General features: G+C 38.1%; 1 protein-coding gene across 1 annotated transcript in view; it reads left to right on the top strand.

Annotated features, from left to right (window-relative positions):
- The window catches only part of TOPAZ1 (testis and ovary specific PAZ domain containing 1), an 88,166-nt gene extending 70,041 nt beyond the window's left edge, over positions 1 to 18,125 (top strand). Inside the window, exons 20-23 of the mRNA XM_006893055.1 lie at positions 2,268 to 2,432; positions 4,661 to 4,864; positions 12,731 to 12,914; positions 17,906 to 18,125. Coding sequence (XP_006893117.1) covers positions 2,268 to 2,432; positions 4,661 to 4,864; positions 12,731 to 12,914; positions 17,906 to 18,125 — 773 coding nt within the window. The remainder of the gene's footprint in view (positions 1 to 2,267; positions 2,433 to 4,660; positions 4,865 to 12,730; positions 12,915 to 17,905) is intronic.
- Positions 18,126 to 18,503: the final 378 nt, after the last annotated feature.

Genomic DNA, 18,503 nt, shown 5'->3' with positions numbered 1-18,503 from the left:
TCTTGATCTGATGTCACTGCTCCAGAAGAAAGTTGGGCAGGTGCACACACACGAATGCACATAAGGTGGGTGCACTCACAGATGGCACGCAAGGGCTGGGAGGGAGGACATTCATGCAGACCCACGTGGGGCATGGGGGACCTGAATGGAAAAACCAAGAAGCCTTAGTTTTCCCCTCGAGAACTGAGTCTGCCATACCACTCAAGCTCCAGCTGTCTCACCCCCTCCTGCTTAAGGTTGAAGGGGACCCATAATTGGTCCAGCAATCAGCAGTGATTCTCCCCCCCAAGTACCTCACTCAAATTCCCGCTGTCCTACTAGTTCTTCCTGGTGGGCGGGTCCCACCACAACTTGCTGCTCCCCACTAGGCACACTGCTCCCCACCGAGGCTCCCAAACTAAGTATTAATATTTCTCACTCAGATTCCATCTATCCTGAGCTTGGCTCACTTGGTGCTCCAATTTCTCAATCCATTTGATTGTGGTTGGACATTTGGGCTATTTTCATGTTCTTGTGCTGGTGAATAAGGCTGCTGTGAACATTGGTTTATAAATCTCCCTTTGTACCTCAGTTCTCATTCTCTCATGGTATATTCCAAGCAGTGGAATAGCTGGGTCACAATGGAATTTCTATGTTCAGCTTTTTGAGAAAATGCCAAACTGCCCTCCAGAGTAGTTGCATCATTTTAAAATCCCAACAGCAGTATATAAGAGTTCCATCTTTCCACATCCTCTCCCAACATTTATTACTTGCTGTCCTGTTAAACTTTGCCATTGCCATTGGTGTAAGATGGTATCTCATTGTGGTTTTGATTTACATCTCTCTTATTGCCAGTGATTTTGAGCATTTCTTCATGTGTCTGTTGGCCATCCATCTATCTTTCTCTTTGAAAATTCTTTACATGTCTTTTGTCCATTTTTCAAGTTGTGTTATCATTCTTTCTTGTGGAAGCCTGGTAAGATTTTGTGAACTTTTGATAGGAGATCCTTGTCTGAAATGGTATTGCCATATTTTTTTCCCCCAATCATAAGGGGGGTTTTTTCCACTCTGTTGGAAAATGGTTTGATGTGCACCGGGATTTAATCCTTAGGGGATCTCATTCATCAATTTTATCCTCTCCACATTGTGCATTTCTGCTTGTATTTGGCAGTCTCTTTATACCATAGACTAGGCCATCTAAGCTTGATCCCAGTTAATCTCTGATGAACTATATGGTTTGGGGCTTTATTCCCAGGTCTCTGATCCACATTGAGTTGATTTTTGTGTATAGAGTGAGATGTGGATCCTGTTTCAGCTTTCTGCAGATAGCAGTCCAGTTTTGCCAACACCATTTCTTGAAAAGGATGGAATTTCCCCATTTGATGGGTTTTATTTCCTAGTTGAATATCAGTTGACTAAAGATAGATGAGTCTATTTCCAGGATCTCAGTCTGCTCCATTGGTCTATGTGCCTGTTGTCATGCTAATACCATGCTGTTTTGTTTACTACTACTGTGTAGTAGGTTTTGCGGTAAGGGAGCTATGCAGAGGTTGAAATCTTGAAGAGTTGACCGCTCATCTTTCCATCTTTCTCCCAAAGAGAAGCTGTTGGATTCAAACCACCACAGCCTTTTCGTTAGCAGCATAGTATCCTATGGACTGTCTGACCAGGGGAGAGAGGGACGGAGGAAGGAAAGAAGAGAAGAGGGGGAGGGGGGAGAATATATGTGTGTGTGTGTGTGTGTGTGTGTGTGTGTACACATAACACACAAGTACATAGAGATATATGTACATACATAATACACTACTTATTTTAGGGACCATCAGTGATAGGAGAGTGCCCTGATTTATTTTAAGTTTTAAATTGTTCTGTAAGGTGGAAACCTAATTTTCTTATTTCTCCAAATCCACCTCTTGTCCCCTCTGAGGGTGTAGTCCATAAGGTGTTGCACTTCTAATTCAAAGGTAGTCCCTTGCTGTTTTAATTTACCAGCAGTTGCTCAGGAGGAAGGTTAGCAGCTCAGCTCACTAAAGAGGTTAGCAGTTCAAACCAGCCAGCTTCAGTGTGGGAGGAAAATGAGCAGTCCCCTCCCATAAGGATTCACGGCCTCAGTAACTCAAGTGGAGCCTCATGATAAGTTGGAATCAGCTCAAAAGCAATCAATTCAAAAGTGGGTTTTATTGTGGAAAAATGATATTTAGTAACCTTGAATCCTGATTACTGGGCAGTGATTTTGTTCACTGTGGCTTTCACAGTGTGAAGTGTTTATACTTTTTTCTTTGTGAAAGAGTCCGAATGGATCATCAGTACCCCACTGTGGCCTTGCGACAGACTGGATGTGCTCAAACGACATAGTCTGCTCTGTACACTTGCATGTGAGATCTTGGCCAAGAATCTGTACAGGCAGACATTTGAAGTTTTACAAAACCTACCAGGTTTTCAGAATTCTCAAGGTATGTTTTTTACAACTTTAGCTTAATTATCTTTTGCCATTTGGTGTTTTAATTGTTAATAAGAACGTTTTCCACCTGCTTTAAAGCTACTTGTTACACTTCGGTATCTTTATACTATAGTGGTTTTCTGTCAAATGTGTCCTCTCTGAATTGAATATGCTATCTTAATATATGTGCTGCCGAAGCGAGCACTGAATATGCAATCTTGATAGTTTTAAAAATAAATCCAGAAAAACTTTGAGGTTTTTTTGTTTTTTTTATTGTATTATTTTTGTGTCCGTGTACCGTCAAATCAGATCTGACTGGTACAGGAGGAGATTGTCCCTCCTTCCCCGGCAGAGCATCTGGTGGATAACTTTTTTGATTTGTATGTCATAAGTTTCTAACACTAACATTGTCCCTTTTCCCCACCCATCAGATCATCAGCAAACTATATCCTTAAATGTCCTTCTCACTCCAACTTCATGTCTTCATTGATACTAAAGAATGTTTCTTCTCTTGTGTCTTAAAGACAGATCTTACTATATTATCTTGGGATGTAGGTAATCATGGAGGAAATTAAGCAGATAACAAGCTCCAAGGAAAAGAATACCAGTTTCAGCAATGGTAGTAATGTTCTTAGCTCATAAAGCTCAAGTCACCTATGGATCAGAAAAGAGAACACAGGTTAAGAGATACATGAGTAAAAAGCTTTGGGTCAGTAATGTACTTGATGGGTTCAGAGAAGGATGAAATTGTTTGCTTGAAGGTCACCCTTCAAATGACTTTTCTTGTATCCTGTACAATCAGTCATTTCTTAAAATTAGACCCTTTATTGTATTTGTCTCTCTCTCTCAGATGAGATCCTTAAAGGTAGTGGTATTTTCTTTATCTTGGTATCCCCAGCACACTGGCTCTTACAGAGTACGTCCTTTAGATAGAATTAGGGAACTCCAGTGGTGTATAGTCTATTGCAGGTTGTGCTGCTAACCCAAAGGCTGCAATTACCCCAAGCTTCAGATTCACCATTCCCCGATACCCGGTGGAGGGTGAGTCTGAATCAGTTCACAGGCAAGGAGTCTGAATGGGTGCTGGATGTTTTTGGTAATTTACAATTCAAATGATAGTGAAACATAATGGTAATCATGAGAATAGCCAAATAGTTGTGCCCAGTTTTTGGAAGACCATAAAGTTGTATTTGAAAAAAAAAATTTAAAAAAAAAATAAAGTTGTATTTGGGGCTTTTTTTGGAAGGTCATAAAGTGTTTGTATTGTTTTTGTTTGTTTTGGTTTGATAGAAGTGTTTTCGGGGAGGGAAGACCATGAAGGTTAGGTTTTGTCCTCGGTGTATGAAGCAAAGGGTCAGGAGAAGTTGGAGTTTATGAGTGATGTAATGAAGTTTATGTTTTAAGAAAAGTTCCTCTAGTGGTAATTTTTAAGAAGAGATTGAAGGTAAGGAGATTAATTTCTTCATTTAGGCTTGACCACTAACATCCTTGTTCCTAAAGCAGTAAAAACCTTAGGATCTGGGCCCTACAGCAAATGGACTGAATAAAGGAAAGAAAAGATTGGATGGTTCCAAAATGACTTCATTTTCCTACGGAATGACTTGATGACTAGAAATACGAATTTAAAATATTGTTTTAATCTTGAGGAGCAGCTGTTCAAGCCTCCTGGTTTGTAGAATACATCCTTTGCTAAGATAATGCCTCTTTTCCCTCCTGAAAGTGCTAAGTAAACATGAGCCCCTCCTGACACCCTTAACCTTCCACAAATCTTCTTTTCTTTGAAATGCGTTTTTCAAGGCACTAACCTCTGACTCCCTTTCACTTCCTGAAAATAAAAATAACGTTTATTCATCTACCAAAAAATCGAACATTTGTTTTAAAACTGTACTTGTTAAGGGATGATTTCTTTTTAGTCTTGTGGAATAGAAAGCCGAAATCTAAAATGCAGATGTAATACAAAAAGAAGCTTGAATTCATTGCTGTGGGACATTGCAACTGCACAGTCACAGGTGTGGGCCAAAGTCAGAGACTGATGCAGCCTCTGATTCTTTTTCAGGCTTCCTTTCATGTACTCCATTACAAGGTAAATCAACTGTATTGCTTTTGTCAAACCTTTTTTTGCTTGTTTGTTTCTTTATTACTTAGAGAACATGTAAGATTATCGTATTATAAGAAGACAGTTGAAGAGAGAGACTAACCTAGATCAGTTTGGTTATATCCATTCTCTTTTTTTCATTGCAGAAACTGTGGATGTCTCACAGTATAGCCTTCTTTTCAATAAGCTTCTAGATGCATGTATCAAAAGCAACAGTCTTGGCCTATCATCCTCTGTAGCAGAATTCATGATTTCAAAGAGCATCCCTATTGATTTTTCCTTTCTTAGAAGATTAATCACTACTTTAGGAAGGAGTTCTTTATGGCTCAAAGCCAGAGCTCACTACAAAAGTAAGTTACATTTGAAAATTTTATATACTGTTTTCATTTGCTTTTCTACTTAATCCTGTATCCATCTCTAACTTTTCAAATCAAGCATTTAATACATTTTTAAGAACACACTAAATTTAAATTAAAACATACTGATCTAAACAGATCGGGGCTTTCCTTTGAAATAAGTGTATTTCTGTCCTGTGTCTAGTAACTGCATTTTTATTTCTTTGTAGCAGAGCATGTCCACTAGAGGGTGAGCGTGAAAAGTAAATGACAGAAATCCACCAGTTTTTTGCATTGTTGTTATGTGCCATCGACTACACTTTGTTGTTATATGAGTCAACTATGACTCATGGCGACACTGTACACAACAGCTCTGAACCCAGCCCTGTCTTGATCCAATCTCACTGTTTCCAACATAACTATCCCCATTATTACGTCAGTCCATCTTATCCAGGGTCTCCCTCTCCTTCACTGTCCCTCCACCTTTCCAAGCATGATGTCCTTCTACAGGAACTGGTCCTTCCTGGCTACATTCCCAAAGTATGTGAGAAAAAGCTGCAGAATCTTTGCCTCCGAAGAGCAGCTTGGTTTTACCCTCTCTAGGAAAGACCTGATTGTTTTCTTCACTACTCTGATTGTTTTCTTCAGTACTCTTCACTAGCACCACAACTCAAAGGCATCAATTCTTCTTCTGTCATCTTTAGTCATTGTCCACTCTCAGATGCACAGCAAAAAAATTTGAATTTGCATATCTTAGAAAAATAAAAGATGAAAGAGTTTTGTAAAATAAAATTTAAAGATTATCTACTTATTTTACTTCTCCTTGCCATGTATCTAATCTTATAACTTTTCATTTTTTATAGCAGGACTCATAAAAGAGTACAATATCTGTCATTACTGTGCAACGTGGTATATAACAATTTTTCTTACAATAACTCATAAAAGAGCTTTGGTAGTTCATTTATAGCTATTTCTTTCAGAACAATAAACCTGTAAAACTTATGCTTCCTCTGGTCCCAGCCACTTTGCAGGTATTTCAATTAGAAAGTACTTCCATGTAGAATCTAGAAAAGGATTCTTTCAGCCTTTATTCAGTAATTTGTCTTCAACTTCCTTTCCTCCTGTTGTCATGCATAAAACATAAAGTAGAGTTCTTACTCTGTTTGACTGTCGTGCCAGATGTGTCAGACCTCCTGGCCACCCTAAGCCACACAGACTAAAACTCCCCTGAACTAAGAATCCAGCAGTGTTTTTCTTACTACCAACTGAGATTTCCTAAGTTTAGCAGTGAAAGGAATTTTATTTATCATCTCATAAAAGGTTTCATAATTATTACTACCTTAAGGAAACCACTTATTTTAGGTTACAGTAAAAAAAGAAGTTTTGAAAGCAACTGCACAAGAACAGTTTTTCTTTTTAAGGATGATCAGAACTGTAGAAGAATGTTTCAACTCTTGCTTTTAATTGTTAGAGTCAATTCCATTTAATTGTTTCTTTTTCAAATAACTAGTTTTACAGTTTGGAGAAAATGCCAGATAAAAAGGTGTTTGTATGCAGTATGCACAAAAAAAACCCATTAAGATTCATATGATTCCATTTTTTTTTGCTAGAAATAAAATTCCATATTAAAATAACTAAATGTAAATCTTTTAAAATTTTATTAACAGCTTACTTGAAATTATTTATATAAAATACAGTTCTCACAATTCAGTGATTTTAAAATATTTACAGAGCTGTGCAACTTACACCACATCAATTTTAGAACATTTCATCACTCCCAGAATAAACTATACCCATTAGCAGTCACGCCTCAGATCCTCAGATCCCTCTAGCCCTGATGATAGTACCTTTTTAAGAGTTTTATTTTAGCAGTTTGTTAAAGCAGTTAATACTTACTACAACTCAATAACTTCCTCATTAGCACTTTGCTTTTTTTCTTTTCACACATATGCCTTTTTTTTTCCTTTGCAGTGAAACATCTGGAACTTAAGCATATGAGGTTATTGAGTAAAGTCTTTTATGTATTTCAAATAAATATAAACTATAAAACCAAATGAATATAGCCCCTCATCAGTCTCTAAGACATCTCATTTCCTTACAGTTGTTGACATTTCATATTTCACTGAATCTTCTTTTGGATCAGTCCAGAGACATTGATTAATACTTGCAAGAAATGAAAGCCTTTCATTACCTTAAAAATCACACATCTAGTAGTACTTGATTTGGAGCTTAAGGTTAATTTTTTTACCACAATATTATTAAGGCCATGTACTCATATCATTTATTTATAGCATTATAGAGTTATGTAGTTCACATATCATAAAATTAACTCACTTAAAGGATAATCAGTGATTTTTAGCTTATTCAGAGTTGTACAGCCATGGGCATAATCTAATTTAAGAACATCTTATACTTTTCCTAAAAGAAAGCCTGTTATGTGCATTAGCAGTCATCCACCATACCCTTGATGTACTTCTTCCCTGTCTGAGACCCAGGCTACTACTGGTCTACTTTCTGCTTCTGTAGATATGCCCATGGTAGATATTTAACATAAGTGGAATCATGCAGTGTAGTTTTTATCCATTTATCAGTTGATGGACATTTGGGTTAACTCTGCTTTTTTGTTTAGCACGAATAAGGGGGGGGGGTTGTTTTGGTTTTTTTTAATTTTGTATGTGTGTACCATCAAATTGGATCTGACTAGTACAGGAGGACATTGTCCCTCCTTCCCCATCCGAGCATCTGGTGGATTCGAACCATGTGTTTCTGTGTTTGCAGTGCAGCTTCTTGCCACTAGGCCACCAGAGCTCCCTCACTTACAAGTTTTTGTGGGGCCATAACAAATTGGTTCATCCTGAAGAGGATGAAACCAGCCTGCTCCTTGGAGGCAAGAATTCTGAAGCTCCACCTGACATACTTTGGGCATGTTGCAAGGAGGGACCAGTCCTTGGAGGGGGACATCATGCTTGGGCTGGTGGAGGGACACTGCAGGAGAGGAAGACCCTCGATGAGATGGTTTGACTCAGTGACTGGGGTAATGGGGTTAAGTGTGTCAGAGACAATAAGGTTGGCTCAGGATAGAGCAGAGTTCAGAGCTGTTGTGCAAGCAACTTGACGACTCATAAGAACAACAATAGGGTCTTTCTGCTTTGGGGCATATATCCAGGGATGAAATTTCTGGATCACATGGTAAATTGATGTTTAACCTTCTGAGGAACTGCCAGGCTGCTTTCCATTTTACATAATCCACCTAACCAACCACCTATAAATCCACTGCTAGCTCATGGCAACCCTCCCTCGGGTTTCTGAGCCTGTAAATCTTCATGAGCTGAAGAACAGTGGGAATTGTGAGGATGGTTGGGCACTAGCAAGGTTTCAGTCTGTCACACATAGGATCATGTTGTCATATATAGGATCTATGTTGGAGTAGACTCAACAGCACCTAAGAATAATAACAACTGCAAGTCTAAATGGGAGGTGATCACCCATCATTGTCCCGCAGAGAAGCAGTACCTTCAAATTCCCAACCTTTTAGTTAAGAGGTCACTTAACTTGCTGTTCCCAACAGCCACATATGAGAGTTCCAACTGACTGACATTTCACTTTTGCTCTCATATGAGAAGTTTTTTTTAAAACCATTGTCATGGGGGGAGGGATGGGCAGGGAGGAAAGTGTGCAACAATGAAAATGGAAATCCAAAGTCTCTGTAAACTTTCATTAAAATAAATAAAAAATTTTTTAAAATTTTAAAAATCGTCATGAGAACGAAATCTCTCACTGTGATTTTGATCATATGTCCCTAATAACTAATAATGGGGAACATTTTTCCCATCTGTTTGATGACTACTGACACATCTTTTTTTGGAGATCTATCACCTCAAATGCTTTGCCTTGTTTTCCCTTGGGCTGTTTTTATTGAGTTGCAAGAGTTCTATATTCTGGATACAAGTCCCTTGTCAAATAATTGGCAAATATTTGTATACATTCTATGAGTTATCGTTCACTTATCTGATTACTTTATTTTGTTTTTGTTCCCAAACTCATCAGAAGGAAATTATCCAGGGGTAACAAAGTTGCCATCCTGGTGTTCATGATTTCCTCTCCCTAATTCTAAAAATACTACTTTAATCTCAGAGATAAAAGTCAGGAGGAACATTATTGCTGTGTCTTTCAGTTACTTCCCCCCCCCTTAAATCAATAAAACTTTTTTCCTCTTGTTTGCTTTTAGTGCAGAAGTAATCTTAGTAAATTTCTGCTCATTTTTTAATACTTCTATTCCTTTGATCAGAAAAGTAAAACATATTGCATATTTATTATATCTACCAAATTAGAAAAAGTCAGTGAATTGACAGTATCTTGCTCCTGCTAGTGACTTAGGGAAGTGGGATCACCTGATGGGTTTGTAATCCAAAATCTGGATCCTGGAGGCAGAGCCTGTATGTTTACCCAAGGTACAGTATGGGAGTAAGTGTACCTCATTTCAGAAGTGAGTTGTCTAGATAAATGGCACATGGCAGATCTTGAAAGATTAGACATCAACATCCCCATTTGAAGCTCTTCTTAGGTGCTGTCGAGTTGACGCTATGAAGGACAAATCTGAACCCTGTCCTGTTCTGTGTCATCTTAACACTTCCTGACACATTGTGCCCATTGTGGCACTCACTGCTCATTTGAAGAAACTTGTCTTAATTACATATTTTAAGTAGGTTTTGTAAAAATATAAAATATAGTGCTACCTTTATTTGATTTGTATCCATGACAAAAACAAAAGGTCATTACAAAGACTAGTGAGAAACAAAAGACCAAAATGGATGTCAGAAGAGACTGAAAATTGCACTAGTATATTGAGAGTCCAAAGCAAAGAGAATAATTGCCCAAGTAAAAGCAATTTCCAAGGGCCAGCATGAAATGACAAAGCAAAGTATTTTGAAGGAATGTGCAAAGAACAGAAGCTGGAAAACAAAAAGGGAAGAATTTGTTTGCCATTTCTGAAGCCAAGAGAATTGAAAAACAAATTGAAGCCTTATGTTGCAGTACTGAAGGATGTCATGGGCAAAATCTTAAATGATCCAAGGAATCATCAAAGGGAAATGGAAGGGATACATTGAGTCACTGAACCCAAGAAATTGGTGAACATAGAACCATTTCAGGAAGTAGTGTATGACCAAACCCGATAGTGATGGAGGAAGTTCCAGCTGCATTAAAGGCATGCAAAAAATAAGGCCCCAGGAACTGATAGGATACCACCTGACATATTTCAGCAAATAGATGCAGCCCTAGACATGCTCACCATGGTAGGAAAATATGAAAACAGCTTCCTGGCCAACCAACTGGAAGAGATCCATGTTTGTTCCCATTCCCAAAAAAGGTGACCCAATAAAATGTGGACATTACTGAACAGTGTCATTAAATGCTTTGTATCAGAGAGCTAGACAATAACTAAGGATGACAGAGGAAGAATTGATGCCTTTGAGTTGTGCTAGACAAGAGTATTGAAAATACCACGGACCACTAAGAACAAATAGATCTGTCTTGAAGAGAGGGAAACAAAGTTCCACTTAGGAGGCAAGAATTTTGTAGCTTCATCTCACATACTTTGGGCACATGGCCAGGAGGGACCAATCCTTGTAGAAGGACATCATGCTTGGAAGGGTAGCGAGACAGTGCTGGAGAGGGAGACCTGGATTGAGTGGATTTGCAAAGTAATAGGATTGGGTATGTCTGAGTCAGTGAGACTGCCACAGGATAGGGCAGGGTTCAGAGCTGTTCTAGGCTCTCTGAGTCACAGGTGACTCAACAAACAACCACAACACATCATTAATAACACAAGTAAAATCTTGCTGAAAATCATTAAAAAACAGTACAGAGAACTGCTGGAAATGCAGGCTGGACTTAGAAGAAGCTGTGGCACAAAGGAGATCCTTGCAGATGTTAGGTACATCTTGGCTGAAAAAGAATATCAGTCTTTGTATGTTTTATTGACTGTACAAAGGCATTTTTGATTGTGGATCATAAATTATGGCTGACATTGAGAATGGGAATCCCAGAACACTTAATTGTGCTCATGTGAAACTTACACCTTGATCAACCAAGAAGCTATGTTAAAAACAGCAAGGGAATAGTGCAGAGTTTAAAATCAGGAAAAGTTTGTGTCGGGGCTGTATCCTTTGTCCATACATATTCAGTCTGCAGAATAAATCAGTAAAAAAGTTGAACTACATGAAGAAGAATGTGGTATCAGGATCGGAGGAAGACATTAACAGCCTCCATTATGCACATGACACAGCATTGCTTGCTGAAAATTGAACTGTGTGCTACAGAGACTCAGACAACCTTCAGTATGGGCTACATCTTAAAATCCAGAAAACAGAGATCTTTACCACAGAGCCAACAAGCTCTCCATCATGTTTGGTGGAAAAGAGAGAGAGATTGTCAATGACTTCCTCTTGCTTGGATCCACAGTAGACACCGTTGGCAACAGCAGCCAGGAAATCAGATGACAAATTGGGAAAGACTGCTGTCAGTGACCTCCTCAAAGGGCCGAATAACAAAGATGTCAGTTTGAAGACTAAGGTGTACTCTTTGAGTCACTTGCTGTGCATCTGAATGTTCTAATAAGAATGGCAGAAGACTTTGAGTTGTGGTGTTAGAGAAGAATACTGAATATCCCATGGACTGCCAAAAAGACAAATAAGTTTGTCTTAGAAAAGATGCAGCCAGAGTGCCCCTTGAAGGCTAGAATAGTGAAACTTTGTCCAGCATGCTTTGGGTATGTTTTTAGGAGGGGCTTATCCTTGGAAAAGGATAAGATTTTTGGAAAGGTGGAGGGTCAGCAAAGGAGGGAAAGACCCTAAAGGAGACGGACTGGCAAACAGCAATGGGCTCAAATGTGGCAGAGATGATGAGGATGGCTCAGAAGAGGGCAGGGTTCAGAGCCATTGTTCACAGGGTGCCTGTGAGTTACTGCTGACTCGATGGCATTAACAGCAACAAGAGTTTTAAATAGAATCTTCCTCTATACCAACTTCTGATAAGCATCTGAACAGTGTTAAATATCTTATCTTGAAAAATTAATTTTTTAGAACGTGAGTTGGGGACTATAGCTATAATACATGGAGCACCATGTAAGATATGTAATTAGCACAGTATTTATTGCACAAACTGCACTAAGTACTATTTATTTACTAAGTAAATGTACTCAGAAATACTGTCTTCCATTGTACGGGAATGAGCGTATAGATCACAGTGTGACTGGGGAAAAAAAACCCTAAAAAATATTTTTTTAATATTATCATCTGATAGAAAGTAAAATATTTGCATTATAATACCCATTTTTCTAGATTCAAAATTCAGAATAAGCAATAATAATATCCCATACAGTTGCTATTAGATAAGATCTATCAAAACTCAAATAGCTGTTCTGGCTTTTTATTTATTGTGCTGACCACAGCATGAAATAAATGGGCATCTGTCATAGTAAAGTTCAAAAGTCATTTCAGAGAGGTTTATTTTCTTTCTTAATAGTTAATATTTCCAATCCCAGAGGTGCACGGTTCAAATCCACCAGATGCTCTGCTGGAGAAGGAGGAACAATCTCCTCCTGTACCAGTCAGATCTGATTTGGCGTTACACACACACAAAATAGTAAATTTTTTTTTAAAAAAAGTTAAAAAAATTTAAAAACGTTAAATATTTCAAAACCCATATTACAGAGGATAACAATAAATCTACTTAGGTTAGTTCATTATCAAAATCTGTATTGAGTCTGCTTCTAATGTGAACAATCACTCAGTAATGCAAGTAATTGCTAACATAGTATTTTGGACATCTGAGTTTTTACATACTGGACTTGTAGTAAACATTTTAATCTCTTATTTTCAGGTGCTCTCTCTTTGGGCTGCTATCCACCAATGGAAGGAAATTTATACCGAAAACTTCTACTTATTCCTTCTTACTTATCTGAAGTTGAAATGCTCTTAGCTATTGAAATTTTCTTGGTATCTAATGCTAGTAGTATTCAGAGTCCTGGAACTGCTACACAGACACTGCAAATAGTTATGAAAAGGTTGGTTGACAAAACTCACTGCATTTGGAAATGTGATTGTCTGTCTATGTGTGTGCACGTGCACGTTCAAGCATTTACAAACTCTGGTAACACTGAAGTTGAGAAAAGGAGTTAGCCTATTTGAGTCTTAAAAACCAATAACTAAGTAGTGGTGGTGTGTGCCATCAAATAAGAATGGACTTACCGTTAACCCTCCAACGCATCTTCAGAGACTAAATCACCTGGGAGGGGATTGCCTGTCCTTCCGCGGAGTACCTGGAGAGTTTGAATTGAACCACATGCCTTTGGGATTGCAGCACAGCTTCTGACCATTAGGCCACCAGGCTAAGTAGCATTCAGTAAAAGTTTTAACATCTTCAGAGAAAGTTCCATATTTTAAGTACCTAAATGGTAGTTCTCTTTGTAGTCACACCTCCCCTTCCCCCCCCCAAAAAAAACCCCAATGAGAACAAAGTCTAAAAGGGAAATTTACTAGGTTCTGTCAGTGGTATTTAATAGGTTCAATAAAGAATAGTATTATAATAAATAAAGCCGTCAGCCTACATTCTGTATTTTTAATGTAAATACATAAACATTATAATGTAGGGTTTGAACCAGAGTGGTAACCATCAAATAATTTTGTCTAAAGCCCCAGAATTAAGACTTCAAGCACTCTAACTTACTCCTGCTGAGAGCTTAGCAAGGATTTTGCTTCAGTTGACTGGTGTTATAAACCAGGTTCCTCAGTGGCCTAGTGACAAGAAGCTGCTCTACAGAAGGATGGGCAATCCCCTTCTGTGCAGTTACTGCCTCTGGGTCAGCTGTCAGTAGGTTCCAACTCAATGGTACACAACCACCACCTGTAGTCATTTGGGCTGCAATCAGCCAGTGACTTCGGCTGCAGAATCTATTTCCAAAATCACTTAGTCATTTGACTGTTGGAAGGAAGGCTCAGCTCCTCACGTCATAGTTGCTTCAATATTCCCACAGCAGCACAAAACATACCTTCAAAAGTGAGTGATTCAAGTGAGGAGGGCACTGGAATGCCTTTCCTAATCTAAATCAAGAATGAAGGCTTGAGAATTTGTCCTTAGATTACAGATTAGCTTGCCTCAATTTGATGGATACCAGCATAAAACATGAGACTCATAGGATGGAGACTGAAGATTATATTCATGGTGCAACTTGCAGCATGGTTATCGACATGTCTGCATAACTTCCCCTCACCCAGACGGATGCCTGCACCCGTAGTGAACTTTATTACTGGAGAGGAAACCTGAGGCTTAGGGCACCCAGATCTTTGAAAATAGGTGCCCTTTGTGCATAAGGACATTAATCTTCTAAGGCTGTTGGCAAGCCTATCCTTACTACTATTTTTCAAGGTTTTAATTCTATAAACATCCTTGAAATAATAATCCAAAACAGTAGACATTGCCTGCTTGGATTTAAAAATAAGGAAGAGACCTCTAGCAAATTGTCCTCCTAGCAGCAGATTATAATTTTTTTGCTCTTCATCTTACAGGTGAGGCATTTAGTGCCACCCACAGTTAAGGGGCAGAAAATTAGTTTTCACCGTTGAAGAAAAGAACATGAGACAATTAGTAGACGTGTGAAAATCACCATTTACAAAGTATCATCTTCAAGGTTTTAGACCATCAACTTAGCTACTTATGAAGGCATCTAGAAGATTAGCTTTACAACAGAATTCTTTTTTAAAAAAATTAAGTTCTAGAACACTGATACTAATGGTTAACGCCACAATAAGGGATATAACTTTAACTTGCTGGTCTGTCTGATACTTCTCTAAAACTGAACATTCACATTAAGACAGACTAGGAAGAAGGATTGGCCATCCACTTCTGAAATAGCAGGCCTCCGAAAGCCCTATGTACAACAGAACACATGTAGAATAACAGAAAGAGCCACTGAGGTGGAGCTTTCAAGTATGGAAATACAAAGGAAGATGAGGTGGATTAATTAAGTGACTGGGGTAATCTGGATGGGTGTATCGGAGACAGTGCGATTGGCACAGGACAGAGCAGAGTTTAGGGCTGTTGTACATAGGGTCGCTATGAGTTGCAAGCAACTTGATGACACATAACAATAACAACAATGTAGTATGATAAAGAGAAGGTATTCCTTTCTAGGCATTTGTACATCTGAATGCTTTCACACAGTCACATTATTGGAAACGTGAAATTTCTTTGAGTCTTGATAAGGTTGTGTTTATTTATAATACTGTAATTTGATTGCTACAGTCATTTAACTTTTCTATTGTATATTTAAATGGCTTCCAAACCAAAAATAAGTGTTGTGCTACTGTCCTAAAGGTCAGCGGTCTGAATCCTCTTATCACTCTTTGGGAGGAAAATGTTAATCTTGGCACAAGACTTCATAGACTGAGGAGAGAATGTCAGTTTCATTTTGCTGCCCCTTTGCCTCCTGGTCAAGGTAGAAAAAGGAGTAAGCTTCCAAGGGAGCTCTGGTGGCCTAATGATAAGAAGCTGCACTGCAATCCTGAAGGCACATGGATTCACCAGATTCTTCACTGGAGAAGGAGGGGCAATCTCCTCCTGTTCCAGTTGGATCTGATTTGATGGCACACAATAACAACAACCAAAAAAAGAGTAGGCTTTTGTACTTAGGCTAACTATTTCCAAACCCAGACTTCCACTGTTGTTGTTTTTTTCTCCCTATCATTATAGACACTACCTTGAATCAGGTAGCTCTGGAGGTAAGGAGTTGGCGCTGCCAACCCAGAGACAGATGATTCAAATCTGCCAGCTGCTCCTGGAGAGAAAGATGAGCAGTCTACTCCCATGTGATTTAAACCCTCAGAAATCCACTGGACACAGCTCTGAGTCAGTTCCAGCTTGACAGCTTTCAGAGACCTTGAATAAATTGTAAATCACATCTAAAAACCAAATTATAGTCTGAGGGTGTAACGATTTTATAATTAAAGATTCTTAATTTACAGCTTTCAAAAAAAACCCCTCTGTTTTAACTAGATGCAATTTATATAACTCTAATATTGGGCTCATAATCTCAAAGTCCTATATTGACATGTCTGATTTCACTCAACCCTAATAGAGCAAAATCAGAGGTGCCAGTATACTCTTTGCACCTTCCAGTTACTTATTTTCTCCTTTCCAGCTTTTTTGGGATTTTTTTTCCTTAGTATTTAGCAAATTAAACATCAAGTCTATTAATTGGCCATCATTTTTGCATCTTTTAAATATAGACTTAAGACTATATACATCTCCCTCTGCATTAACAACAGTGTATCTGCTTCAAAATTTGTTATGCGATGTTTCCTTTAAGGTTAAAATGTCATAATTTCTAATATCTGAATTATTTTCCAACTTCTTTGTTATATTGCTTTGTTTTATATTTTAGTTTACAAGTTTATCAGAAGAGTTCATTGGTTGACCTTTATTTTCTCCTACTAGGTGGTTCTATTAATTTCCAGGAGGAATACTTAAAACTTCCCCACTGATTGTGGATTTGTCTGTTTCCCCTGAATTCATTTTTGTCTATACATTTTAAGGCCAACATATTTGGCATATTGTAGTAACTATTTTTAAATTCTTTTAAAAAAATTTTTTTATTATCCCTGTCCATGCTTTTCACCTTAACAGCTGTTCTTCTGTCTGTATTAGCGTAGGTAAATCTGGTCAGTTCTCTGTGTGCCCGTTAGATCACACTCCCAACCCTCTTTCTTAAAACGTACCTACACCTAGAGCCTCAGTCCTTCCACCATCACCAGCGTGTTCACTGATAGCTCTGGCCTTGACGTCTTTTTTTCACTTCCAGTACCTGGAGATTTCTTTTCCTTTTTTAGAGTTGCTGCATGTCTGATCTGTTGTTCGTAGGGTGGCTGTGAATCCTAGTTGACTAAATAGCATCTAACAACAAGCTGCTTATTGGGAACAAGAAATGGTAACAGGAAGGTATCAGCCGAAGTGTTGCTGGAAGTCCCATTATTTCATTTTCAGCCTTTTGTGTTCGCAAGTTTTAAGTAGGTAGCTAGTTTGTAGCTAGCAGTTGGCTTGAGCCTTCATTCTCAGTGTCTGCCCAGAGTGGTGCCTAATGTATTAGCCTATCTCTGTAAACACTTCCCATTTGCCAGAGGAAACACTGCCATGAAGTATGAACTGTATGCAAGTAAATGTAACCACAAATGGGACTGATAGAAAAGTTGACAGAAATAAAATTTTCTACCACTGAAGTACTGTTAAATCATGACTGAAGAAACATCTGAAATTTTGTAAAGGCATAGTGTAAGTAGGTACTTTCTGTTACCATATGTGACCTCCATTTTATTTACTTGTAGTTTAAAATAGCCAAAAAGAAGTAAAAAAAAAAAAAAAGGTCAGTAATAATTCCAAACTTAAATGTAATATTCTTTTTTTCAGTGTAAGTAATTATGCAGTTACTACATTTAAAAATACAAAGATACAGGTCATTACCTATGTTCTAGGTCAGTGATTTTCAAACTGCCGCTGTGGCCCCTTTGTGTGGTAAGATCAATCTAGGGAATTGCAAACCAGCATTATTTAAAATAATAATAAAAGTAGAAATAGAGTACATCAATATAAAGGTAAGTCTTGTTTTATGAAACTTTTATTAGAAGTTTCGATATATGATGATGTACACTGGATCACAGTATGAAATTCATGTTTTACTGTGGACCATAACAAAAAAAGTTAGAAAGTGATTGGGTTAGAAAAATACGGTGATGGGGAGCTCTGGTGGCCTAGTGGCAAGAAGCTACACTGCAATCCCAGAGGAACACGGTTCGACTCCACCAGATGCTCTGCCGGAGAAGGAGGCGCAATATCCTCCTGTACCAGTCAGATCTGATTTGACGGTACACGCACACAAAATAAAAAAAAAAGAAAAATATGGTGAATAGACAGCCATAAATTAGCTTCAAAAAGTAAATTACAACCTTCTGAAGAAACTACCCTAGCTTCTGTTACAGAGTTTCTGACTTTGTGTTTATTTTGTAGATGTGAAAAAAACAACCCTCGGAGCCAGGATGATTATAAAGCTGCTGTGGACAGGTTAATTACAGCTGCTCGTATATCAAACCCAAAGCTTTTCATTAAGCACATGACTGTCAATGTTAATAAGGAACAGGTTTATATTTTGGAATATTGTTCTGCCCTGAAATGGTTGAAAGAGAATATGAAATGGGCTGGGAAAGTTTGGCTTTTCAGTAACCATTAGTTAATAAATGCTTTTTCCTCCCTAAAGTTAATCATTGTGAAGATAAAAATAAAGGCCATTTTCACCCTGTTCAACTTTTGTACCTCATTGATTTACAGTAATTAATAGATAAACATTAAAAGTTTTCATTGCCATATGCAATTTACAATGCTTGAACCCACACTGGCAAGTTATTTCTCACATTACTTTTTACTTATTCTTGTATTTTTTTTAAATCCCAACAGTGAAAAATCACAAACTGAGTATTATGCAACACATAGTAACAGGGAAGCGTTAGAGGGGAAAGAGGCAATTTCATATAAACTGGAATTTTCAGAAAACTGCAGGAGCATGAAATAGGTTTAATGTCTATTCAGTCCAGTTTCTTTTTTTTTTTAC

The sequence above is a fragment of the Elephantulus edwardii genome, unplaced genomic scaffold, assembly GCF_000299155.1.
Source record: "Elephantulus edwardii isolate Elephantulus edwardi_28Jun2011 unplaced genomic scaffold, EleEdw1.0 scaffold00121, whole genome shotgun sequence".
NCBI classification, from domain to species: Eukaryota; Metazoa; Chordata; class Mammalia; order Macroscelidea; family Macroscelididae; genus Elephantulus; species Elephantulus edwardii.
This window is presented reverse-complemented; position numbering and strand designations above follow the sequence as displayed.